Source organism: Rhipicephalus sanguineus, chromosome 11 (genome assembly GCF_013339695.2).
Source record: "Rhipicephalus sanguineus isolate Rsan-2018 chromosome 11, BIME_Rsan_1.4, whole genome shotgun sequence".
Classification (NCBI taxonomy): Eukaryota; Metazoa; Arthropoda; class Arachnida; order Ixodida; family Ixodidae; genus Rhipicephalus; species Rhipicephalus sanguineus.
Window position 1 is genome coordinate 139495074 of NC_051186.1, and position 27964 is coordinate 139523037.

General features: G+C 44.9%; 1 protein-coding gene across 1 annotated transcript; it reads left to right on the plus strand.

The window, feature by feature from the left end:
- Positions 1–2829: 2829 nt before the first annotated feature.
- LOC119374796 (heat shock protein 75 kDa, mitochondrial) lies at positions 2830–27881 on the plus strand (the record flags this gene model as incomplete). The annotated part of the gene is given in 6 exon segments (XM_037644979.1): positions 2830–3165; positions 6369–6659; positions 19839–20225; positions 25350–25565; positions 27174–27437; positions 27501–27881. Coding segments are annotated over 6 exon segments (1752 nt in total), but the record flags the coding sequence as incomplete, so codon positions are not given.
- Positions 27882–27964: the final 83 nt, after the last annotated feature.

Below are 27964 nucleotides of genomic sequence, written 5' to 3' on the forward strand. Positions count from 1 at the left end.
GCTCGGCGCAAGCGCGACTGCTCGAGGGCCGCACCTCTCGTTTCGCTGGCTTCCTTTCTCTCGCCGGAGCTCATTAAGTGAACACTCTTCGTTGCCGCTCCGCAGCATGAACGGCAGCAGCGCGACGAGCTCGCAACGCAGCAGCAGCTCGGAAGATCTCGCCTTGCCAATAACCAGCCAACACATGATGTCACGTTACGCTCCCGATGCGTATCGTACGACTGCAAACGTCCCCACCACCATCAGGGGCCCCTGTATCGATGTTGCCTTCTCGAACGTTCCATTGCGTCCCATCATCGATGATCCCTTGGCAACATATTTTACTGGATCATAAAGCAATCATCTTTAAAGGGAAACGAGTCCCCAAGGTCATCGAGGGACGCCCTTCTTGTACTTTGTAAAAGAACATCTCTTCTGTATATGTAAAGCATATAGTTCATCCATCATAAAGCAATCATCTTAAAGGGAAACCAGTCCCCGAACTCATCGAGGGACGCCCTTCTTGAACTTCGTAAACAACATCTCTTGTGTATATATGTTATAGTTCATCGAAATGTATATACTTCATCAAAATGTATATAGAGCATCCAGCCTTACATTAATAAACATTGTTTATGTAATGCATATATAACAACGTTGTCACGTTTATATACGATGGTAGAGGAATGTGTTTGCACTTGGTAAAACAACATCTTTTGTGTATATATAATGTTTATAGTTCATCCAAATGTATATATACTTCATCAAATGTATATAGTGCATCCAACCATAAATTAATAAACATTGTGGATGTAATGTATGTATAACAACGTTGTCACGTCTATATATGATGGTAGCGGAATGTGCACGGAGCATTCGCGGGTTACCCGATCATCTCCGAGCAAGCTCCTCTAACATCATTCACTTCGTGGATATGGCGGTGAATTTTTTCTGCTTTTTTTTTTCCCCCTTTTTGAATAGAGCTCGCAATTCGGTTTTCAGTGAAATGAAGCACTGAGGGGGTCCGTCTTTCTCGAATGCCTTGAGGCGAAAAGGGGACGAAGTTTTTTTGAATGCTTACATTAACAAGAGTCGCTGTGTGCTGGTTTTTCGGCTACAGCTTTAAACAGCTGTAGTTTGAGATGTTTTTCAGACAGTAAGAGAAACGTAAGTAAACCTAAGTTAGCACAGCGTATTTATACATGCAGACAAAAAAAAAAAAAACTACGGTTGCCGTTCTTGGAGAACAGAGGCTGCCGCAACCGCTGCATTGAACATGTAGACGGCACGTAGCGACAATCCTAACAGTGCGCCGCTAGCCCGACAGAGGGCGAGAGCAGCAGCACCACCATACCAGATGTGACCGAAAACACCAGAAAATACAGGCTAAGATAAAGTGACCATGGTACGATTCGGATGCGATTCGTCGTACGGCTGTTCGTGCCAAGCCGCTCCGACAGACGCCAACAGTTCCATCAGCGTGCGGAACGTGACGCCGCAGGCTCCAACTTGCTGAATGTATCCGCGCGGCTGCCGCGTCGTTCTGACGGCCGCAGCCAATGGTAGCGCGGGAGGCCGAGACGCCTCTGGCCCTCTGGTGGCGCGTTTGTTGCTTGTTTTTTTGTTTGCGCGTTTGTTGCCACGTTCGGACGGCTCCGATCATGAAAAACGTTGGATAAACTTTCTTTTGACATCAAATCCATGCGTTTGAAGTGTGATTTGTGCAAGGCGGCGCCCAGTTTCCCCGAACCACTAGCGAGATATCGAGCCGTGATGGAAGGACTTCGCAGTAACGGCGGTCGGCGAACCGGCCCGCTTCGCTTCCACCGTTGCTCGTCAAATCGAGGCCCGGAAACCCATTACGCATAAACGGTGACCGTAAAAGTTTTAATTCTTGATAAAATAGTGTTAGCATCGTTTGATCGCAGCGCTACCATCCCTAGGCCTCCCCCGAGTGAATGCGCCGTGTCGCTTTACGCCGCATCGTAAGGTTGTTTGTTTTGTAGCGAAGAGGACGGAGCGTGCAAGCCGGGGTGCCGTTGTGTGGGCGGATGCGCGTATAGGTCAGAAAGTATGCTGTTCCAAATCTGAAACTGATAGTGCCGGTACGTGTCTACGTTATTTGAGCATTGCAAGCGCGCTTTTGCGTCCTCTGCGATTTTAGGTAAGAGTCATGCGTTTTGTGCTGGAAATAATGCTGTTGGTGGAGTTACGAACACTCAGTGGGGACGCAGACATACAACCCCAACACTTTCAAACTACTCGGAACCAGCGTCACATCTCAACTGCTTGCGTTTCCATGTCTGAGACATCACGTCAGGCTCTTGTCATTATATAGAACAAACAATTGATGCGCACGCTTGTACGGCTCGCGTGGAGATAAACATTTTAATGAAGCGGCTCGCGTGGAAAGCCTATACTGCGGAGCAGCAAGACACGAACGGCGATAACATATCTGATGCATCGACTACAAAACAATCGCACTCGGTCTATGAAAAACCCCAAGTCCTCGCGCAAAGTCAAGCCGTCAGCATCAGTTCTGCGACCGAACGTAAACAGGCTGTTTGGCGCTCGGGCCTCAAGTGCACAATGTAAACAGACACCCACCAGTGCAGGAATGAGGACGCTCATTCGCGGTACCACCGATGCAACAACAACCTAATGTCAAGATTTCAACAACATTGAACAGCTGAGCAGCACTTCGCCGCTGCGTGCTGCGACGACTACAAAACAAAACCTGGAGATTTTGTTCACCAATGATGTCACATCCGCAATGTTTGCTCCAGACGACGCACGGCGCGTCACAGTCAATCTGAAACCACATCATCATCATTACCATCGCGCTTTTAATGGCGCACGCCAGTGAAAGCACGTGAGGTGCGAGCAGGTGCGAGTGCAGCGTTGCCGGCGTTGCTGCGGGGACGTCTGCTGTACCATCTGTACCACAAATCTCCACCTCGGCGGATTTGAACGATGCTTCCCAGAGGAGTGTGCTCACCACGTGCGCTACTGGCTGCGGCGGCCGGCCGTTTCACCGGTAGCGGTTCTGGCGGCTTCCGGCAGCGGCGACTGTTGTTGTGCAGCGCACTGAATCGCAGCAGCGCGGCGGCTGCTCGGTTGCGAGAGTGGCGTCCTGTGCTCCATTACTCGACGCAGCCGGAGTCCAAGGAGCATTCCATAATTAAGGCAAGAGGTCAACGATACTGCACCACTCTCTTTGGGCAGTAGGAATACGGACTGCGCATGCGCCCTCCGCCGCCTGTTAAGAGGTGACCGCAAGAAAAGTCAGTAGCGCGATCCTTGAAAAATCGGTAGATTTCGCAAAAGTCTGTAGATGAGCAACAACGTCGTACTGCTACAAAACTTAGTGGTGAAATAAGAAGGTTCCAATTTAATAAGAATAATGTGAGCGTTCAGAGAGATTGTTCAGGTGTGCACTCCAAGGATCCCTGAAACGCTTTTTTTTTTTTTTTTCAGAATTATTTCAGTGATCAAAATACAATTAGAGTAAATCAGTTTATGCGAAGCATGGCCCTCCCAAGCTGTCCTTCTTCTCCTCAACTTCCTCGGCGTTGCTTTTCCCTATCCCCCCCCCCCCCCTTGCTCTCACTGTTTTGACTGTTACCCTAGAGAGAGCCTACACAGTGGCATCTTCATCAGATCTCACCGGGCTGCCCTGGTGCACCGTATCGTCCAATCATCGTAGCGCCTGGGCACACCGGTGCTATTTGTTGAAGATTGCAATAATTGGTGATCGACTCACTGGAAAAATGTATGACCAGTTGTAGTTACCGTACATGTTCCCCTTAGGGAGAATACGCAGTAACTCCAACCGATGCCTCTGGTGCACTACCTACCCTCATGAAATTCTAGAGTGCACTCTACAATGCCCTTCGAGATTAAAAACTGACAAAGGCCGCATCTCCTCACAGTTCAAGTCTTGGAGATCATGCCATCTTCCCACGAGCCACCCCCATGGCAGAGCAGCTTTTGAGAGCCCATTCTGGGGACCCTTCATTGCCTTGGTTAACCCCTTAGTCAAGCGAGTGACATGTCCATAGAGCCAATGGGGACGAAAATTTGGACACGATGGTAGCGCCATCTGGATTTTAACGGTAGTTGCAAAAACAATTAAAAATGTTATCTTGCTCTCAACAGAAAAAGCTTTTATTATTTTTCACATGCAATTTAGTTTTAAGAACTACGAATATTGTTTGTAGATTTTATAGCTGTGTATAAAATGAAATATGTTTGAAACGCACAAGGGCGCTTTGATATGGCGGCTGGCGTTCCGCATAGCAGACAATGCCGTCGTCGTCTGCTCCTGCGTCGCCGCTGTCCCCCGCTCACTCCGGCAGCCCCCTCTACACCCTACCTGAATTTCTCTCGTTTCCATAATGTACACTGTAGTCAATTATTCATCAGGTACTCACCAGCATCTTGCATACTTACTTTAGTAGGGCAGTGCGGCCGCATACAGCCCGAGCGAAATGACAACGCTGATCACACAAACTTGCCGCAATAAATTATTTTATTGCGACTGCATTGATGTTTACACAAAATGAAGGACATGTAAGTAGTGTTTTAGCATGTATACCAGCGAATAACATGCATGCATAAGCGTTTATATGCAAAGAAGGTACGTACTACGCATAGCCCCACCACAGATGTCCGGAGCACAGAAGCTGTCCAGCGTTGGATGATAAATAGATCCAACTGCACGAAGCCCTCGCTGGTATAAGAAAGGTATACCGCTAAAGTCCCTGCACTTCTGCTGCTCAAGATGTTGCACCACTTCGTTCACAGTATTCAGCAAACTGTCTGTAACTGATATGAACATATCCGCGTCCCTTTCACGGCCACCACTGCGGCGTGACTTTGTTTTCTGGTTTGCGCTGCCACCGAAAGAGCGTCACTTTCAAATATTTTTAGCCTTCGCGCTATACACATTTCTGACAGCATAAAATTAAATGAGAAACGGTTTTTTGTGCATATTGACCTGAAGTCTTACAAATAAAATCGGGGGAAAAAAGGCTTAGATGGCGTTTCGATTACCGCTGCCGGTGGTGTGCTGTCGTCGTTTCGATGGGGGCGACACCTGAAGGCCCGGACGCGAAGCTCGCATTATGCCACCGGCTTGCCTTAGTGCCCATTAAACCACAAAAATTTGTTCGAAAATTGCGAATTTCTTTTATGAAGTTAGATGCTTCAGTAACATGTTCAAAACAGAAAAATACTTGCGGGAACGTTTTACGGCAGATAATAATGCTTTATTCATCATTTTTTACACCATAATACAATAACCCATACCTGGGGCATTTGAGGTGTATTTCGAAATAAATTTCTGCATCTCCAGAAAGTAAGGGTTCGATTTGACTTGCCATGCACAAAATGCACTATTTTTTATAGTTCAATTCAAACTAGATGAGGCTACCATCCATGTGGTAGTGTTCAAAGCACGGCACTGCGCCATGTTCGTTTATAACGCACGCGAAATGCTAGGCGCACATTTTGCTGTTTAGATGCTGGAACCATCAATGTTTTAAATAGGAAAACACCATTTGACGAGCTGGGCTTGTCAAGAGCCTCTTGGAACTTTGCTGAAGAGCCATGAGGAGCTCAGGTCATCATAAGGGCTTAAGCAGCTGAGAAGGACCATGGGACTACTTTAACAAAAAAAAAAATCACATTTTTCTTTTTATCCATCGGTAAACCATGGGGAAAATCAGTAGATCTGCTAAAAAATCTGTAGGTATGGCCGTATTCTGAGATGATCACGAAAGGTGACAGTTACGTATATTCTGACATGTTCAATAACAGAGTCAACTGCTTTCCCATGACATCATCATTGCACTGGCCGTTGGGATATGGAACATCTCACAACACCAGAATGAGCGCACCGCCCGAGTGTTGCGTGCCAGCCTCTACGAAGTGGCTAGGCTTGGCTCCAACTATTTGAGATATAAGAAGCGTTGAAAGTGCTTTCAGCGTTCCTTGTGTAATTGTTCAGAGCACAGTAGGATATTCTTAAAATGCAACCTTGTGTGTAATGTATTTTTGTTGAGAGTTTACCACGGCGTACTTGGAGAATTCAGCTGTGGCATGCTGCCGCAGCAACATCGTCTCAACATTTCAACGGCACGCGATAAACCACCTTGAAAACTATTTCTGGCCAACTTGCACAGGCTATAAGAATGGATTTTTGGGTGAGTAGGTATGCCATAATGAAGAAAGTGCAGAAAACACAAGGCGACAATGCGAGCGCTCGTGTTGTCGCCTCCCACTGTGTGTCCTAATTTTTTGTGCTTTTTCCATGTTGCACAGGCTTGACAAAAATACAAGTTGCAAAAAAACTCACTGATGATAGTGATTGCTTTTTCTGTATACAGAACGATGAACGTGGAAGTGGGCCAAGTGAAGTGCGGGAGTTCCAGGCAGAGACTCGCATGTTGCTGGACATTGTTGCCCGGTCACTGTACTCGGAAAAGGAGGTGTTTATACGTGAGCTCATATCGAATGCCAGTGATGCCCTTGAAAAACTGCGTTACGTGAGACTCACAGAACCCGATTCGCTGTCGACACGCTCGGCTGAATCACCCCTGGAGATCCACATTGCCACTGACAAGCTGGCCAACACATTCACCATCCAGGACACGGGCGTCGGCATGACACGAGAGGAAGTGCGTACTTGACATCATTTCCGCTTTTCTTAAACGAAACACTGCACCAGATATTTTTTAAATCCTTCAATGTGGTCGACTAAGGTTGCACGATGAGCTTGTTGGTGATTCGTAGCATCCAAAGGCGCATCCAGGACGGTGTGTCACTCGCTTTGTCTTGTCTTGGATGCGCTACACCTTTGGGTGCTTCAAACTAATGCTAGACATAATACTTCTGCACAGGGAGCATGGCCAGGTGCTGCCCAAAAGTTACATTAAAAGTTGCATTGGTGCATGCCTAGGCTTAGGGAATTTTATTGTTTTTCTTTCCATCTTGTTAATCGCTGCTTACCAGTTCGGGCATGCACGTTGCTGTCTTAATGTCTGCATGGGCTGCATCACATTGGCATACACTCGGGGATGCCTGTGCTGAAATTTTATCTATATGCATCATCCATGATGTACTGAAGAAGAATTTCGAATATGCATAATCATCCATGATTGTGTGGGTGATAGACGCACGCCAAGGTATTTGTAAGATGATGTGCGTGTTACATGACAGATGTCTGCCAAGGCCTTGTAAGGCATGGCAGATGCAAAGAGGGCATAAAAGAGCCAGCTCATGCTGGCAAGCGTATGTCAGGCCTGAGAGTGCACAATATGCATCTGTGAGCACTGTTGCAGCAAGGGACCTGAAAGAGTGTGCTGCATGCATGCAGTACCACCTGATTTGTAGGTGCTGATGGCAAAGAAGAGAGAATGTTAATTTTGGCAGTTGCTCATGTGTAGTTGTGCGTTCCTTGTTCCGCACTGTGCAGTAATACTTGGCACACATGCGGGTATTTTTAAAATACCGGCAATATTTTCTTAGGATGTTTAAAAAATGTTTCAGGGCTGGTTAAGTGTGAGGTCTCGCTCCCTTAATTTCTTTCTCGTTATTTTTCTTGTGACCTGCCATGAAGGTTATGGTGATGAAACAGCACTAAGAGACGAGGACGGAAGGGGCACACACACGAGTGCTTACTCACAACTGGTTTTTATTAGCAGCAGTGCATCATATATATAGGAAGCACACAAAAAAAAGACGAGAAAATTTCAACTATCCGGTACATTGGTCTTCCGCTCGTTACAAACAGTCAATACCTAGCGACACATATCAAGAAACAGTTTTTCTTTTTCGGTCAGTGCAAGTGCCACCATGCTTACACATGCGCCACCCTCATTATCTATGTGTGTGGCTTCAATGATCAGTCTTGTCATCATGTCCGATGAACGGCTGAGCACATGCGTATCTTCAAAGCGTGGAACGCATGCACAATCTCGGCAATGTACGCCTAAATGGCCGCAGACAGCTGAGTTAACATTATAATAGTGCTCCTTAAGTTTTAACCTCGATAAGCTGGCCAGAATGATAGAGAAAAAGCACAAAGGGCTGCTTAAATATGTTTTTTTCAGCAAAGACTCACTAACCTGAATGACCATTCCCTGTTATATAGTTCGGAGAACGGTACATGGCAGAAATGTGTCGCGCAATTTTTGCAGGCTTTTTAAAGGATTTTACCCTGTGATGATCCTTTCGTTGTTGAAAACTCCGAGAAGGTTGTTGAATTTTTTAGTAACAGACATAAGGACAGGCTCCTTTTCGAGACATAAAGGTACTATTCAATACACCATAACGACCTGATGAGCTGCGTCAGTGCTAGCATTGATGAACTTGGAGCGGTTCGTTTTCAGAACGAGTCAGGTCTATCCTGTAGTAGATTTTTAGAATTTCTATCCTTTTATTTGAACTCAACTTTTGCGACATGGGATGACAACATTGTAACCCAAAAGAACAGCGTGTGCATCGGATCTTGTATCGTTCCTCGCTTAAGTGATTTATATTTGGCTAATCGTGACAGGCTTCTCAGCCAACGTCTGAACAAGGATGTAGTCGTGGTGTTCAGGTTTGTTTGCAACTATTTAGTTGTTTTAGGCAATAACGCGGCAGATTTTCATCCCATTGTTTCAAACACAAAGAAGGTGTTTTCAGAGTGCCTTCATCCTTTAGAATTTTTTCATCATCAGTGTTTATTTTTCACCAAAACAGATACAATGGCGAAAAATGGGGGGACGGCAAAAAAGCTGCAGTTATTGCAGCTTGACTAAGCACCGTCCACCCTGCGTCAGCAATGACAGGGTAAAAACATTCATTTTCATAGAATGAAAAGATAAATAAAATAAAGCAAGTAATAATACAAGCAAAAGGCGAAGTAAATGACAGGTATACAAATAAAAAGGAATATTTCATAAACACATGAACACAATAATTCGTAGATTGTGTATCCTCGCTTTTGTACATAAGAAAAGTACACAATGAAATTGTAGTTGATGCAAAGCAACACAAAGTGACCTATGTAAACAATGCAAACCTACAAAAATGTGTTTGTACATCGACAGTGTTTAATTTGTCGACTTTTATGCCTTGCTGCTCATATGAATTGAGTATAGTTGGTAACATGTGGCTAAGCCTTTGGGTGCCATAATTGGTGCGAGATAACGGAATTTTCCACGGGGGTTTATATCGATGAAAGTAAATGCTTTGAGTATGTTCAAGACTTGAAAGTGTCAGAAATGCGTCGAGTTTCCCTCTGTTTGCGCTAATGCAAGATTGTAACAACCTGAATTTGTATATGTCGTTTGCCATAACTATTTTATGTTTAACAAAAAGTTGTCCTGTGTGTTCAAGGTATGGTATGTTTTCTATTGCCCTGATCGCTCTTTTCTGAAGTATTTTTAGCTTATTTAAATTTGTCGACGTAGTGTTTGCCCAAATCAAAGCGCAGTAGTTCAAGTGGGCATGGAAAAGAGCCTGATATATGAGTCGCTTTATAGTAACGGGCAAAAGACGTCGACAACGATTTAAAGTGCCAACCACGCGTCTCAACTTTAAGCTAATTAACCCATGAAGTTCCTGTTGAGGGCTTCATTAGGTTTTTAGATTTAGGACTGCTTTTCTCTGACCGAAGTACCTGTTGGGGGTATGAGCCGAGGGGCAAGAGACCCGTGCTCCCATTTAAATCTGCGCACTCTAAACTGGTGAAACGTGCAATCATTTCTTTGTGTTTGGTTAACGCCCTCAAAAACTCCTCTCAACACAGGGTGGAAGACAGCTCACTTAGACACGCTAACAGACTGGGGGAAGCTGGTTATCCTGTAACCATGCTAACCTCGGTGGCTAAGGGTTTGCAGAGACGTTACAAGGTTGGAGCAAGCAGTGAAATCACGCGTCCAGAGAAACCAAAAAATGTAGCGGTTGTACCCTACATGCATGGCATCTCCCATAACCTCAAAACAATTGGTTGTAGAGCAAGAGTCCAGGTGGTGTTTTCTGCCCCTGTGCAAGGCCTATGTGGATGCGTAAATAAAGAGGGAAAGGGGCCAGTTGCCACTTGTACCACGCGGTACCGATGACGTTTTGTGGAATGCGCGCGCAATTTAGTTTATTCTATTCTCTTGTCATGCGGCCGAGTGTATATTGGGCAAACTGGGAGATGCTTGAACGAAAGACTTAAGGAGCACTATTATAATGTTAACTCAGCTGTTTCCGGCCATTTAGGCATACATTGCCGAGATTGTGCATGCGTTCCACGCTTTGAAGATACGCATGTGCTCAGCCATTCATCGGACATGATGACAAGACTGATCATTGAAGCCACACACATAGATAATGAGGGCGGCGCATGTGTAAGCATGGCGTCACTTGCACTGACCGAAAAAGAAAAACTGTTTCTTGATATGTGTCGCTAGGTATTGACTGTTTGTAACGAGCGGAAGACCAATGTACCGGATTGTAGAAATTTTCTCTTCTTTTTTTTTTTTTTTTTTTGCGTGCCTCCTATATATATATGACGCACTGATGCTAACAAAAAACCAGTTGTGAGTAAGTGCTCGTGTGTGTGCCCCTTCCGTCCTCGTCTCTTAGTGCTGTTTCATCACCATGCTTCCAGACCAACTAGCCCACCAACAAGCACTAATGAAGGTTATGTCATTTTTCTTTGAAACACAAGGCTGAGGGTTCAATTCCTGGCCACTGTGGCAACATTTGGATGTGGGCAGAATGCTTGCCTATCGTTACAGATCCTAAAGAACACCATGATAATTTTTTTTTTTAATATCTGAGGTTTAACGTCTCAAAACCACAATATGATTATGAGGGACGCCATAGTGGAGGGCTCCAGAAATTTCGGTGTTCTTTAACGTGCACTGACTCAGGCTTCTACCATTTCACCTCCATTGAAATGCGACTGCCGCCGGCATGACCGAACCCGCAACCTTGGGGTCAGCAGCCAAGCACCGTAACTGCTACACCACTGCAGCGGACCTACAGAACCCCAAGTGATCAGAATTAATTCATGAGAGTACGGCAGCATGGGCTAGTTGGTGATTTAGAATCGACATGTTTGCACAGCGCTAAGTGAACGAGGACGTATGAAAGGACACAACACAGGCGCTGACTTGAACTAAATTTTATTAGCGAAAACGCTAGAAATATATACACATAACATCAGCACAAATGCTCAAACCTATTGCATCACAGCCAGATACGCGATTTCCTTTTTGGTTAGGGCAACGGAGGGCATGCTTACACAGAGGTCACGCAGTTGTTGCATTTGATTAGCTTCAGTGATTTCACACGTGAGCTGCTCACGCTGTTTTGAGACGACGATGCACTTTTTAAATTCCGGTTTACAACCACAATCTCTACAATGCATGCCGAGATGGCCTTGAACAGCTGTGGTGACCTGATAGTAATACTCTTTTAAACGCTCGTTCAAGCATCTGCCTACCACAAGACGAGGGGATCAATTACGCTACACCCTCAGCTCATGCTATGAGCCCCTACTCTGTTAGTTCACGGGTTGCTCTGAGACACACAAAATACAATAAAAGCTCATTGTTTCAGTCACTGAGACCGTCAAAATTCTTCAGACTAAGCCAGTTTTTGAATTAACGGAACATAGAAAAAATGGGTATCCAGGGAACTTTGGATTAGGGAAAATAATCGAGGGTTTGCCATGTTTGGTAGTTTGTGATTACAAGGGTCATGTTTTCGCGATCCCAATTTTACCACAATAGTTGAAGCATGGATTCAGAATGGGCCTCTCCACTATCAAACAACTCATACAGACAATTCACGATTTCGCTACGGCAATTGATACCAGGGAGCAGGTTGATGTAATAGCCATAGATTTTGCCAAAGCCTTCGATAAGGTGCCCCACAATAAGTTGATTTACAAGCTGGAAACAGTTCGACTTAATACCACTGTTATAAATTGGATTAAAGCATACTTAACCGAGTGCAACCAGAAGGTAAGAATGGGTGGTCATGTCTCCGATTCACTGGTGGTGCTCTCGGGAGTACCGCAGGGATCTGTCCTGGCACCACTCTTATTTTTGGTGTATATCAATGACATTTCTGCTATCATCGAGCCAGGTGTAAAACAAACTGTTCGTGGATGACTGTTTATTTTATTCTACAGTACGAAACAAGGAGGACCGAGTTAAAATTAACAGATCTTTACAGGCATTGAGCAAATGGTGCAAGAAATGGAATATGGAAATTAATTATTCTAAACCTACATACACACATATTACTACAAAGAAGTACCATCTTTCGTTTTCATATACCATTGCAGATAAGTGCTTAATAAATACTGCTCAATTTAAATATCTAGGATTAATGATATCGCAAAATTTATCCTGGAACGTACACGTAAACAATGTCTGTTCAAAGGCATACGGGAGGCTATGTTTCCTGCGAAAAAAACTCGAGGGTGCAACACCCGATGTGAAACGTACTGCGTACAAAACCTTTGTAAGGCCAGTTCTTGAGTACGCGTCGGTGGTGTGGAGCCCTCATCAAAATTATCTAAAGAAACAATTAGAAAGAATTCAGAGGGACAGAGTCAGTCACGGAAATGCTTTGTTCTTCTAACCTGCATCTGTTAGAAACGCGCAGGCGGAAAAATCATCTGAAGCTATTATTTCAAATAATAAATGGTCAAGTAAATATTAACAAAGAAGTCTACTTACTGGTAAACAGAGCTCCAGAACGCAGCACAACAGGACAATCACACCGATAGGTTCAGATACTCCTTCTTTCCGGACGTAATTGAAATATGGAATGAATTGCCGATGTGTGTTGTCGAACAGAACGATTTGTCCAAATTTGAACAGACCCTAGACTATCTGTGCGAGTGTACCGATTGACCTAGATGTAACCTGTATTTGTGTATTTGCGAATGATGTTCTTTTCTGTTTTTATTACGTTACCCTCTCTGTAAAGACTCTCGCAAGAGAGTTTACACTATTGTGAAATAAATAAATAAAATAAATAAATAAATAAATAAATAAACTCGACATCTCTTCTGCTAGCACAAAACAAAAAAAAAAGCAAAGAAGAAGAGGGTCTCTTGTTCTGCAAACATGCTTGCGCTTGCAAGGAGGAGATATGCTTCTCTGCAATGCAGTGGTGACACGTGGGCAACGTGTCACGTGCTCCTTGCAGCGTCAGCGCGCATTGATGCGACCATTCACTTACTTTTTTTCTGGGAAAAGAAAACAAAATGATAAAGGCCAATCTGATGGAATGTTCTGGCTGGCAATCATTGAAGTTTCTGAACTGGTTCTTGAAGTAGGTGCTGCAGGCAAGAACTCTGTCAGTGTACGAGTTGCGGGAGCAACCGCCACTAGGAGGTCCGCATACATCGTGGATTTTCTTTATTTTCCATGAAGAAATGGCCGAATGGTCACATCATGATGCACTGATGTTGCAAGCGGCATGTGACACGCTGCTCGTGTGTCACCACTGCATTGCAGGGAATCCAGTGATGCTACCGCTGCGCCAATTGCGCCAGACTGCGCCAAAGTGCCCTGGCTGCTACAACCTGCTACATTTCCTCAAAATTTGGCGATTCTGCGCCAAGCCTGCGCCAAAGCGGTGTACTCTGACTTTCAGAAATGAAACTAACTACATGAAGTTTCCCTATTGAGAGCGACATCGCGCTGTACGCGGACGTACGCGGACGTTCTCCGTGAGAGTGATGAAAATGGAGACAAAATACAGTGTAACCTCGTTACAACGGATCTGTTCACAACAGACATTCGGATATTACATACCAATTTGCGGCGTTATGCCGACCTCCGTATTAGTTCCATTGATTGAGCTTCGTTTACAACGGATTCTGGTACAATGGACATTCGGATATAATTGACTAAAATTTCAGGCCAGCAAGGTGGTCAGGACTCCTTTAGAGCGGACTTTTCTACCACGGTCATTAACGTTCGACTTCAAACATCGCTTAGCATACTTCCGGGACGGGAGCAGCGCACCGCGGATATCGACGTACCGATTTAAGAACGAAGGTCGCCGATCCCCAGTCTGTCAATGATCAGCTATGCCTAGCTGTAGCGACAAAAAAAAAAAAAAAAAACGGCGCGCAGCGTGCTTGGTGTTGCGTTTGGGACGCTGACACGCGAAATTGCGAGCCGCTGCCACCGCTTCTCCGCGCGGTCGCTGCGCGGCGAGCTTGGCCGGGGGGTCCGCTGCCGATGCGCAAAATGCCCATCCGCGGTTCTGAGGAGCCAGCGGGCGATGCGATTCGTTGCTTGAGACGAAGGGCGTTACGGCTTCTTCGCTTTCGCATGTCCGCTAGCGCGATGTTCTTGCCTGCAAAGTTCGGATTTGGCTCGTACATCGGCACCGTGAACGGAGTTAGGCCTAACCAGGACATCTAGTAGAAAGCTCGGTTGCGATGTGCGTGGCCGCGGTGCCCGATGTTTCAAAGTACGTCATGCTCGATTGCGAGTACAAGGAGTTGTCCCGTGGTGGTCTTCGTCATAAGCTTCGAAGTGCTGATAAGAAGAACCTCGAACAGCGGGTCCAACGAGTCGCACGTCTGCGATGTTCGCGACGAGTGCGGCGCGCTATCGTAATCTGATGATTGAGCTTCCGCTTGCAGCTGCCCAACTAAAGCGTTCCAAATTATCGTCGACCCGTAAACACAGAACGAGTGCGAACGCGTCACTAAGTGGCGCAATTTTCGACAGCCACGACCTCGTGACGCACAAGCAGCAGACGACGATCCCGAAGCGAGCATTAACACGTTTTGGCTGCTTCTGCGGTAATACCGCAGAAGCAGCCAAAACGTGTTTTTCATACGCTTGTTACTGAATGGAGGAGCGAGCTGAAACGGAGAACTTGAACGCGGAGAAATGCTCTTTACGACGAGCCCAAAATGGTGGCGCCCAGTTGCGCCGTTGCCGAGCTATAATTTTGAAAAACGCTTTTTTTTATATTTCCGCAATTTTCGCCAAGTCGGCAGACGCAAAACAAATTTTTTATAGCACTTCTACGTAGTTTTCATTGAAGATATTTTGGAATCGGATAGAAATAGGCTACAGAAACTGAAAATGCGATTTTTCAAAAATCGCATTTTTTTGGTCCCCCGTTAAAAATAAGACCATGTTTGTGACTCGTAATTCTCTCCGGTTATAACAGACCCATTCAGTGTTTACATGAAAGTCTGTTGTAACAGTACCTAAATTTTACATACTCCCTTTGCAACAGACCAAAATCCTCTTCACTATGAAGGCCTGTTGTAATGAGGTTATACTGTATCAATATGGTGTTGTCAAGCGGACGAAGGAACTGCGTTTTGTGTTTTTTTTTTTTGTAATCAAAGCATCAACTGTAGGCAACACGGCGTAGCAGCAGTCAAGCGACATGCAGCCATGAAACGGCACATTGATGCTGCCAGTCGTCATTGAGACGCTTCAGGTGGGCTGCAGCGGCCGAAAACGATCCAGCCGACTTTGGAATTCGGCAGTCCATGGAACGTTTTGCAGTGTGACCGCGTGACAAACGCAGAAACTCTGTTTGTGCTTGGCATGACGCTCAAGGGCATCCCATACTCGTGGGCTGACACAGCAACTGCCTTGTTTCCCAAGTTATTTGGAGATTCCGAAACAGCGAAGCAGTTTAGTTGTAAGAGGTTCAAGGCATCCTACATAGTTAGTGATGGCCTCGGGCCGTATTTCAAGAAACTTGTGCTTGACGAGCTGAACAAGCCGGATGTGGTTTTATCTGTTAGCATTGACGAGACCCCTCTTCCTGAACAGAGGTGCCAACATCTTGATGTTGTAGTTAGGCATTTCTCCAACAAAATGCAGCGAGTTGTGGAACACCTGCAGTCTTTCCGGCTGGGCTCTGCGACTTCGGAAATTTTGGCTAGTGAAGTGCGGATAGCAATGATAGACCTGCCGCAGAAAAATGTCATTTGCTTTTCTACGGATGGCCCTAATGCAATGAAAAGCTTCAGAAAAAAGATGCAGGAAGCATACCCTGACATTATAGATGTAGGAGAGGCTGCTTGCACAAAGTGCACAACTCATTTGCCCGCGGCTTGAGTGTTGTTGGCTCGGATGTCGACGCTGCTGTGGTCGATGTTTATTACTTTTTTAAAGAATTCTTCGGCTCAGAATGAATTGTTGAAGGCAGAACACCTGCTCCAAAAGCTAGTTTTGCTGCTCCAAAACGCAATTTTGCCTGCTCCAAAAGCTGCTCCAAAGTGGCCTAAGCCAGTAGCATCACTGAGGGAAGCATGTCTTCTGTACAGGTGCACATATCAGCTGATCGCAAACTGGTTTTTTTCTCGCTGACAGCAATGCGGCTGAGGTGCTTCAACTATCAGCATTGCTACATGGCATTGCCTTATGGCTCCAAAGGTTGTAAAAGTGTTACAAGGGTTTCCATGGTTTTGCAGCGAAGTCGAGATAGGGAGAGCTGATATAGAGGCGCTGCTGCTCCTGCCCTCTGTGGGGCCAGCAGCGCATTCTTAGGATGGTCGCGTACATGCATGTTTCAGGGCGACAACGGCAGTTGCAGCAGCAGCCATTCTCTTCGAAAGACAGCCTTAGTTCACCTTTTTGTGTATAAATACTGTGTGCTGACTCATTTGTGTTCCACTTTTTGGTCAAAAGCCAGTCTGTCGGCTACTCTCGTTGGAACTCGAAGAACCTTCTGTTCCCTTTTCGCCTCTGGGCACCCGAAAAGGGCAGACACCTCTTTGTCCCGCTCAAAACCAAGCTACGAGCTCAGCTGCCCTTCTCAGTGAGAAAAAAAAGCACAGCTGCGTGCGCCAGAAACATTTATGCCGTTCCTCTCGCTGCGGTGGTCTATTGCTCATGGTGCTCGAGTGCTGACCCAAAGGTCACGGGATGGAATCCTGGCCGTGGCAGCCACATTTTCAGCGGAGGCGAAAATGCTAGAGGCCCGTGTACTTAAATTTAGGTGCACATAAAAGAACACCAAGTGGTCGAAATTCCCAGAGGCCTCCACTACAGCATCCCTCATAATCGTCTCATGGTTTTGGGACGTAAAACCCCAACAATTATATATTATATATGCCATTCCTTCCCATTGAAACCACATAGGAAGCAACCACACACACATTTCGGGCCGCACGAATGCAAGCGCCCATCAGTTCACCGCTAGCTGTCGTCTGCTACAAAAGCACATTGCCGCCTTTTGCATGAACATGACGCCGAGAAGAGACAATCGCGTGTTGTTCGGCAGTTTTTTGTATAGAACTGAAGACATTGATGGGTACTTCAACAACAGCTGCTTGTCACTTGACACAAAGTTGTACACGAGTGGTCAGTTGTGCGGTCTGAAAGAAGAAATTGCAGAGCGCTACGGGACCTTCAGATACCATCAAATGCATAGTGCGAATGAAAACTGGTCACTACGACATATGAGTCGCGGGGAGCTTTTTATTTTTCAATGTTCTCCTTGGTGCTGAGCTTTCGAACTCTTCATTCCCATCGAAGTGGACACTGTAAGTACGCTTCTGATTTGGCACCGGCTGCCATTGCTCACCATTCGGGCTGGCAAGATGAAATCATGCGTTGGAACAAAATGTGCAAGCAGGCATTGTGCCCCTCTAGGTGGCAGTTGTCACCCGGCTCCCTCCCTATTTTTTACAGCAAAAGCTGTTATGAGATCGCGACAATGGCCGTTTCTGGCGCCATAGTTGTCCGCCGCCAGTGTCCGTAACTGCTATCACGCAAAATAAGAAAAAAAAATGAAATAAAAAAATATTCAGCATGGAACGGGGTTTAAACCTTGGCCCTCTGCGTCGGAGCCCAGTATTCTACCACAGAGCTGTGCCGGTGCTTGAAACTCCTATGCAAAAAGACCCTATACAGGCTTTATATCGGGGAGGAACCACATTAACATATGTAATATAGCGTGGTACAAGAGTAAAATAACAACCAGGCGTCACACAATGCGAATTTCGCAACGCGCGGGTTGTTGAATGCTTCAACCCATTACAAAGGGCTCTGCCATAATTCTTCATCGTCATCAGGCACAGCATCAACAAAGCGCACATAATGCCTTACAGGTGTTTAGCGGGTACCACGGTTCTCTGCAGAATGATGAAAAATGGCATAGTGGCTGTTTTCCTACTTCACAAAAATTACGATTTATAGCGTAGTGGGTTCCTCGCAAGTGCATTTGTATTGGTCGCCGTGGAAGCCCATAATGCCTCCATGATCCATTTCCTCAGGGCCTCAATAAAGTTCTTTCCCCCTCTCTCCCACTCTCTTTCTCACATTAACATATGTTATATAGTGTGGTGGGAGAGTGAAATAATGACCGGGTGTCACACATTGAGGATTACGTAACTAGTGGGTCGTTTAAAGCTTCCAACCCGTTACAAAGGGCTCACAAATAATTCTTTATCGTCATCAGCCGTCGCGTCAACAAAGGGCACATAATGCCTTACAGATGTGTAGCTGGTACCTCGCTTCTCCACAGAATGATGAATAATGGCATAGTGGGTGCTTCCCAACTTCACAAAAATTGTGATTTATGGCGTAGTTGGTACCTTGCTAGTGTACTTGTGTTAGTAGCCCCATGAGAGTTTACAATAGGCTCTAGAAATGCCGCTCTTCCAGCTTTTGCTGTGACTGTGCTGCGCTTTCTGGACAGGCCTGGCGTTTCCTTGGGTCTTTGTGTGTTCGTGTATGTACACGTCAAACAAATAATAAACGGCGTGTGAGAGAGGACATTTACGGAGAGTGTTCGAGGTGTTGTTTACGTGCTGCGCAGTGGCGCTGGAAGGTTGTCTTCTGTCATTTTCGTTAGATTTATGTGGCAACCGGCAGAATTTTACAGACGGTTATGTTCGAATGGCGTTCCTGCAGCTTTTGCGGCAGCTATGGATGTAGTAGTACGAAAAACTGCGGAATTTCTGCGATGTTTTCATATCCTTTGGGCGAGATGTCATGCTACTCTATCGCAATCGCGAGCCCATGTGCAAGCGGCTACCAGCCTAGCATTCCCAAATTACAACAAGCTGCTTTATGCAAAAGCTGTTTTGAACATTGCTGCATTTCATGGTCAGTGCCTGTTTAACCCGTTCAGCAACTTATTTTTGATAAGTGGCCTTCTTCTACTCCCTTTTTGTAGTACCTTTTAAACTCTCTCTTAAATGCGACGCATTTCTTCGCAAACCTAAGGCACTTTAACTGTTTTTCTATTTATCTATCTATCCGTCTATCCATCCGTCCATGTCTGGGTGCTCGTGGGGGTGTCTCCTTGACTTTGTATATATCAAAATTGGCGTAGTAGAGCATGACTGCAAGCCAGACACGATCCACTGGTCATAACATGAATAATGTGACTTCTCTCTCATGTATATCATTAAATTCTTTCCATCAGTCACATGTGGCGCATACCCGCATACCACAGGCCGTGGTATGCAGGCATGTGCCACACGTGATTCACTGTCTCTATCAACCCAGACTTCGGCTATCTTAACGAGATAGCTTCAACGAGTGACGTTTCGCAGAAAATCCGGTGCCGACCTTGGCACAGTGCAAAACATTCTCAAACAAATTTCCTTATTAGACATATTAACTTAATAACATCATTACACTTTAATTATGCAATATACCTATATCTATTTGTCATTTTATCATAAATGGGGCTTTAGAAAACAAAGGGAGTTTTTTTTTTTTTTTTTTTTCAAGATACGGTGCTTCAAAACGTGTCAAACAGAGCTTCTGCCAAACAGAGTTTGTACATGTGGCCATTCAGCATTTAGGAAAAATCTCAACCAGCCTTTTTTTTTTTTTTTTTTTGCATTTCAGATGGTTAACAATTTGGGTACCATAGCACGATCAGGCTCCAAAGAATTCCTCAAGAAGCTGGCTGCTAACGACACCAATGCAAGCTCCATCATTGGCCAGTTTGGCGTTGGCTTTTATTCGGCGTTCATGGTTGCTGACCAGGTGGAAGTGTTTTCGCAGTCATGTTGTGCAGGTGCTAAGGCAGTGCGCTGGAGCTCAGACGGCTCGGGCCAATACGAAATATCTGAGGCTCAGGGTGTGCAGGAAGGCACCAAGATTGTACTTCATTTAAAGCCAGATTTTTCAGATTTTGCTGATGGGGAATTTGTCGGCAAAGTGATTGAGAAGTACAGCAATTTTGTGGGCAGCCCCATCTACCTCAATGGACAACAAGTCAACACATTGCAGGTAAGGTGCCTCATTATTAACCCTTATTATCCCAGCATTGACGTATGCGGACAAAATATATTCGCAAAATGTGATTAAGCAAGCCAACACATTGCCTTAAAAATCGATGAGAAATGTCGGCATTAGTATCTCATAGTATCATGAATGCATCTCTATGTGACAACTGCTGTGAACAAGCAACGGTAATTGCGCACAAAACTATGGCGCTTTCCTAAAGCGACTTGTCGAGGTCTATGCCTGCTTTTTTTGTGTGTGTGTGTGTGTGTGTCATTTCACCTTAAATGCCTAAGATTGCAGATTACTTGGCTTTATTTTAGAAAAGAAAGCGTTTATCTTGTTTTTATCTAACTTCTGTTGCCTTGCGAGTATCTCGTGCTTTCACTGCAAGTTTCCATTGACGTTACAGAGAGCACAATGGCCACTTCGCTCGCTGCAGCGGCCGTGTTTCAGAAAGGAGCGCGCTGCTCACACACGAAGAAGTAACAATTGGGACAGTTGGTTCACACTCGTCCTGTGTATTTTCTTTACGTGCGTCCTTTCTGCTTTATCATCATCATCATCAGCCTGTCTACGCTCACTGCAGGGCAAAGGCCTCTCCCATGTTCCGCCAATCAACCCGGTCCTGTGCTTTCTGCTGCCACGTTATACCTGCAAACTTCTTAATCTCATCTACCCACCTAATTTTCTGTCTCCCCCTCACGCGTTTGCCATCTCTTGGGATCCAGTCAGTTACCCTTAATGACCACCGGCTATCCTGCCGACGTGCTACGTGCCCGGCCCATATCCATTTCTTCTTCTTGATTTCAACTATGATGTCCTTAACCCCCGTTTGTTCCCTGACCTACTCTGCTCTCTTCCTGTTTCTTAAGGTTACACCTATCAGGTTACACCTAACACTGCTTTATAGCGCTGCAAGTTCCGGGCTGCTTGCCGTTCTTTGCGTGACATTACAATTTGTTGCTATAGCATTCATTCCTTCGCCCTTGTGGTCAAACAATGCACAATAAACGCTCAATTAACCCTGTGAAGACACGTTTCACTTTCATGTTATACAGATTCCTATCAAAGGGGGATCAGCCACATTTTTTTTTTATTTCTTTTTTTTTTCACTTAGTTTTATGGTAATGTAGCGACACTTCTAAATGACAGTCTTTCATTTCTGAACCTCAGCTGTTAGCAGAGAGATAATTTCTGCAGGCATACTAGAGGATCCTAGAGGAACATAGATCAAAGTGTATGTTGAGTAAGGTATTTCGTGGTAAAACTGTGCCAAACTTGGTTCTGTACTGTGTACTTGCAAATGGTTGCTAAACAGGGGAATCATTTTTCTCAAACATTGATGAAAATCTTCACTTGAAATGATTCTCACCGCATGTAGGATCTGCATGACATGTTTGAATTAACTGGGATCAATTAAAATATGGATGTTCCACAACAATTGATGTTATATTGAATGTGATGTTTTGCTTAAATTTAGAGCAGATGGTGCGTCAGTGCACACGTGGTAAATCAATCCTAGATCTATTATTCATAACAGAAATATTTAACGGTGCTTCAACATCAGTAGAGCCCGGAATTTCAGATCATGATCTAATCAATTTTTGTTGGCAGCTAACAAGTAATAGGCCGAAGCTAGCGAAATATTCTTCATTCGTTTGGGACTTTCAAAACGCCGATGACGTTTCAGTGATTGATTACCTAGACATACGTCTTGACTTTGCAGTTGACAACATCGAGACTTCATGGATGAGGTTCCGAGATGCGATAAATTTTTGCTTTACAAAGTGTACGCCTACCAAAGTCCTTAAGAAGCGACGTGTTAACCCTTGGATAACTAGGGATATTATTCATACAAAACGTAAAAGTAAACGGCTCCGCAAGCAGAAAAAAATGTCATGCTCTATTTATCTTGAACTGAAACAAAACCTATTAATGAAATTAAGAGAGTCCCGAAGCGCCTACTTCAATAATTGTCTTTCTCAGTTCATTAAATGCGACAGCCAAAAGTTCTGGCGGTTTTTAAAGGAAAGCAGACAGGATGTTTCTAAAATAAAAATTGGTGACATGATAGCTACTGATGCTCGACAAATATCAGAGCATTTCAATCATTACTTTGACAGTGTTTTTTCGAGAGGCGATAGTTATGTACCTCAGAGCACTGATTCATGTTTAGCTGACGATTTAGCAGTGTCGCATGAAGGCGTCGTGTCTATGCTCCTTAATGTTAATCCAAAAACGCCATCAGGGCCGGATGGTGTCCCTAATGCTTTCTTACATCGGTACGCAGAGCAGGTATCTCGTTTTCTGACAGATTTCTTCAGTTTATCAATTGCCACAGGCGAAATTCCGGACGACTGGCGTTTAGCGCGCATCATTCCCATTCACAAAAAAGGCGATCGCTTGTCTGTGAATAACTATCGGCCCATATCTATTACAAGCACATGTTGCAAGTTGCTGGAGCACATCATTTCAAAGTACCTTATTGATTTTCTTGAAAAACGCAATGCATTATCACCCTGTCAACATGGTTTTAGAAAGAACTTGTCAACAGTTACACAGCTTGTAACAACAGTACACGATTTTTCGCATATCCTTGATATGACTGGACAGGTGGATGCCTTGTTCTTAGATTTTTCGAAGGCATTTGGTAAAGTGCCTCATGGAAAGTTATTACGGAAGCTGGAATATTTGGGTGTTCCGTCAAATGTTGTTAAATGGATTGGCGCCTACCTTCGAGACAGGCGGCAATTCGTAAAAGTTTCGGATCTCTCCTCAGAACTGTTGTATGTGACTTCTGGAGTGTCTCAGGGAAGTGTTTTGGGACCGTTGTTATTTCTCATTTATATTAATGACTTGGCAGACTTAATTAATAATGACGTTTGCATTCGACTGTTCGCGGATGACTGCGTTGTTTTTAAAGAAATTCGTGCTCCAAACGATCATGTACTATTACAAGAAAACCTACAGGCTATTGGGGACTGGTGCATTCGATGGGACATGGAGTTAAACACAGAAAAAAGTGTACTTGTGCGTATTACGAGAAAGAAAATGCCTAGCACGTTCACTTACTCTATTAACCTATAGAGGAGGTAGACAAATGTAGATGTCACTGTCAATAACAAACTCACCTGGTCAACACATATATCGGCTACTTGTACCTCCTAGAGTTAAGCTTCTGGCATATAACACCTTCGTCAGAACTAAATTAGAATATGCTTCGATTGTATGGGACCCCCACAACAAAAGTGATGTTCAAGAACTAGAACGTGTCCAAAGAAAAGCAGTGCGCTTCATATTTAATAAGTATAGGATGACTGACTCGCCTTCCTTACTAATGAAGCAACATAACATCCCTTCGTTAGAATCGCGCAGAAAGGTCAGTAGGTTGACTTTTCTTCAAAAGTGTCTTACCGGAAATACGAAAGCAACTATGCCTCATTGTGTACGTCCCCACTCAACTAGAAAAACTAGACACACCCACAGTAGGGCACTTGCCCCAATTTTCGCAAAAACAAAATCCCATAAATACAGCTTTTTTCCTAGAACTGTGTCTGAATGGAATGCCTTACCCTCCACTGTTGTTGATGCCAGTGACTTTGTACAAGAACTGGAAAATTTGTATTTTGTGTCGTAATTGTAATCGATGTTTCTCTTGCGTTTCCTTCTTCTCATTGTTCTTATTTTTGTTTTCTTGCTGTGATTGCGATGTTCTTTATAATTTTGTAATCACTGTACAGCCCCTCCTGTATGGACCACACTGTGGTCTGCAGTATTGCTAAATAAATAAAATAAATGAATAAAAAAATAAAAGTATAGATTTATTATTATGCTCTCTTATAAAGAAAAAGATGTTTAGAAATATGAAAAAGTAGCACACATGTATTTTCATTAGTGGGCCAGTGCAGAGCGGCACATATAAAAGTGAGGCATAGAAGGTCACCTGTGCAGCTTTCATGTTAATTGCTTTTAATTTTGAATGGAATATATTGAAGCTATGTCTTATTGGCATTATGTTCTCGTATTTTGAAGGGTGCATCTATGTTGTGCTTTTTATGTGTCTTTGAGTAATCCCAGTTCCTGGAAAAGGATGGTTGATCCCTCCATCATAGGAATCAGAATAACACGAAAGTAAAGCGTGCCCTTTCAGAGGTAACTGAATGTTTACTGTACATTGGTATAAGAGAGTTTGTACAATGTATATTGATGTCTGGCAGCTACAGCACCGTTTAACATGGATGCACCCACTTTGATGCTTGGTGGTACATCTCCAGCCCGATGACTAACGTTCATGTTAAATGAATAAACAAACCCTTGTGGTAGCTGTAGTAGTTAGCAGTGAAAGCGTAATGAGAGAACGAGGTGTGATAGCCAGAAGAGCGTTGCATATTGGACGCAACTTGGTCGCCATCCCGTGGCAGGTTAAAATGTGATTGAACACGACGGCTGGACTAGAGGGAAACACAAAGCGCGTCGTGCCGCCCCGGTAGCCCGGCCTCGATTTTTCTCGGGGCGAGCGCGTGAGCGGGGAACGCGGTGTTACAGCCAAGTGAGGCAGGCACGCGTCGCAGAGCTATTTTTGGTTTGGATTAGCGTGATGCTATGAGCGAGGCCAACGCTTTAAAGACTTTACCACGCTTGGGCTAAGATCCCCACCTCGCGGTGTGTTAAGGCATTGACAAAATTGAACTTCTATTGAAAACGCGCCGAATGGGACGGACATGTAACGCGTTGCAGGTGCTAATTGCGGGGGCCACAGTAATGACGAATTACTTTACTTTACCGCTCCCAGAGGGCAACACCACCCCGCCGACCGGGAGAGTGGTAGATATATAAAAGGCGCGTTTGTAAAGCATCCAGAGTCTGTGACCGTGGCGCAGTGGATAGCGTGCCCGGCATCTGTTGCTGTGGACCGAGCGGTCGTGGGTTCGATGCCCATTGACGGAACTTTTTTTCTTCGCCGTCTGATCGTGTAAATTTTTTCGACATCATTTCCGTGACAGAAATACGTCACTGAAGTCTTGGTGGACCCGGGCATAAAACACTTCCGTGTTAAAAAAAAAAAGCTTCAGATTCCTCAGTGTGATGTGTGTCTCACAAGGAACATTACATAATTCCTGTTGGCAGGCACTGTGGCTTCTGGAGCCTCGGGAGGTGACGCAAGCACAACACGATGAGTTTTACCGGTACCTCTCAGGGGCTTTTGATGTGCCTCGCTTCACAGTGCACTTTTGCACTGATGTGCCCCTCTCCATTCGCTGTCTCCTGTACGTGCCCGAAGGCAAGCCTGGTCTCTTTGACATGAGCCGTGAGAATGACGGCGTGGCCCTCTACTCACGTAAGGTAAACTGCCTGTCATCACATTTCTCTTACACCTTAAGTAGCTTGGGTGCACTTTTAACGTATAGAGCTCATCTCTCAGAAAATGCAGTGTCGGCATTGGTATTGGTGTCGTTGGCCTTGGCTGTGAGCAAAAAATGCCAATGGACACAAAGAATAAAAATCGGGGTTCGAGCCAAAATCTAACCCAGCCATTCTATATGGCAGTCGGGTGTTCTACCATGGAGAAATGCCGGTGCTTGAAACTACTTTGGAAAAAGTATTGGCATCATGTCGGGTGAGGAGTTGTGTTAACAGACGTAATGTTGTGGAGCAGCATAGAATCACTCCAGGCATCACTCTCGGTGAATTGCGTAATGAATGAGTGGTTTAAAGCTGACAACTTATTATAAAGGGCTCCGCAATACATCATCAGCCACAGCATTTAACAAAGTGTGCAGCTTGTATAGTGGATACTTTGCAACTCTGCTGGTAGTAGGTGCCTTAGGAGAGTTCATAATGGCCCATGGCACGGTTGAGGTGTCCACTGAGAGCGTGGCAAATGAATTACAAGTCAGTGCATTCCACTGTTAAATGTGAAGCTCCAAGCTTTTTACTTTTGCAAAGGAAAAATTGTCATCAATCTGTTAGCGTAAAGCTACAAACACTTAGATGACAATTTTGTGCACTGCAGAAGGGGGTGCAAATTTCATGTGTTTGAAGCTTCATAGGAAGCGTAATATTTAAAGCAGTGCAAATGACGGGATGAGAGGACACAAGTCAACAGAACGAATGCTTTGCCTTTGCGCAGGTTAGCATGATCCCCACGTGGCGGCGGTTGCACAGATCATTTGGGTCACCCTTCTGTATGTTTTCTTTTTCTTGGTTCTTCTAATAAACCTGCCAGTTGCGAGTAAGCGTTCGTTGTGTCAACTTCTGTCCTCTCATCCCGTCATTTGCGCTGCTTTAAATATTATGGAACTTTACCAACTAGCCTAGCTGTCGACCTTGCTACAATATATTTCATAGGAAGGTCTCCAATCGCCATTGGAGCAGTGAAAATTTTTTTCAGTTAAATTTTAAGATCATTTGGGGGTAACCAAACGTATACCAAGATTTCTGCTTACTGTTTGGATCCCATATAGTGTAGATATTCTAAATCAAGACCATTGTACACATCTGAAGTAGTAGTTTGATAATATAGTTTACACATTTAAAGATACAGTTGTGCCTTGGCACAGCTAGTGGATAATGTGAGTAAGGTTGCACAGGTTGTGAGAGAATGTTCCACTCAGAAATCCATTTGGAAAAGCCCATGTTCTAGGCACACTCCAAGGTTATATAAAAAACAAAGTCAATTCATTAGTGACCAACTTGAAATAACTCGAATAGTGGCAGACATTATATACATCATACTGAATCAGTATGATGTATAAATGTTGCAGGTGCTTGTCTAGCTTTGCTAGACAAGCACTTGCAACAGGAGGTGCAACCAATCTATGAGTAATCTTTCAAAATTGTTTTATTTTTCAGAGACATTTAGGCATAACATATATTTTTTTAACAGTTACGCAGCCTAATCAGTGACTACTGTTATAGATGCTGTGAGTAGATAACATTTTATTGCTTTAGGTGCTGATCAAGCCAAAGGCTGAGATCCTCCCCAAGTGGCTGCGCTTTGTCAAGGGCATTGTTGAGAGTGAAGACATCCCCCTGAACCTGAGTCGAGAGATACTCCAGGACAGTGCACTTATACGCAAGATTCGCTCAGTCATCGTTGGCCGACTCATCAAGCATCTGGCGCGCTGTGCTGAGAAGGAACCAGAGAAGTACAGTAGCTTTTACCGGGACTATGGTGTTTTTCTCAAGGAGGGAATCTTGGCCACTCATGAACAGGTGAGCTGCGCCTTTGATGCCTAACAAGATGAGCCCTAAGCTCATCCCGTGTGCCAACTGCAGGCAGAGAAGGAGGAGATTGCACAGTTGCTCCAGTTCGAGTCGTCCCATGAGCCAGCTGGCGAAAGGGTCACCTTGGCCGACTACTGCGCGCGCATGAAAGAGGGCCAACGCGACATCTACTACCTGGCTGCCCCGAGCCGTCAGTTGGCAGAGACGTCCCCTTACTTCGAGGCGGTGCGGGCACGAGACGTTGAGGTTCTGTTTTGCCTCGAGCCCTATGACGAGTTGTTGCTGGCACAGCTGCGGCAGTTCAGCCGCAAGAACATCACCTCTGTCGAAAAGGAGATGCGCAGGGATGCCGAGGAGTCCCACCAAGAACCAGCCGAGGTGCAAGGCCTTGCCGAGTGGCTCAAGGCAGAGCTGGGGCCCATGGTACACAAGGTACGAAAGTGCTGTCTCGCACAAACATCGCATTCAACAAAACAGCACTGCAGGCACAGCCATTCTGCGAACCAACATTAGCG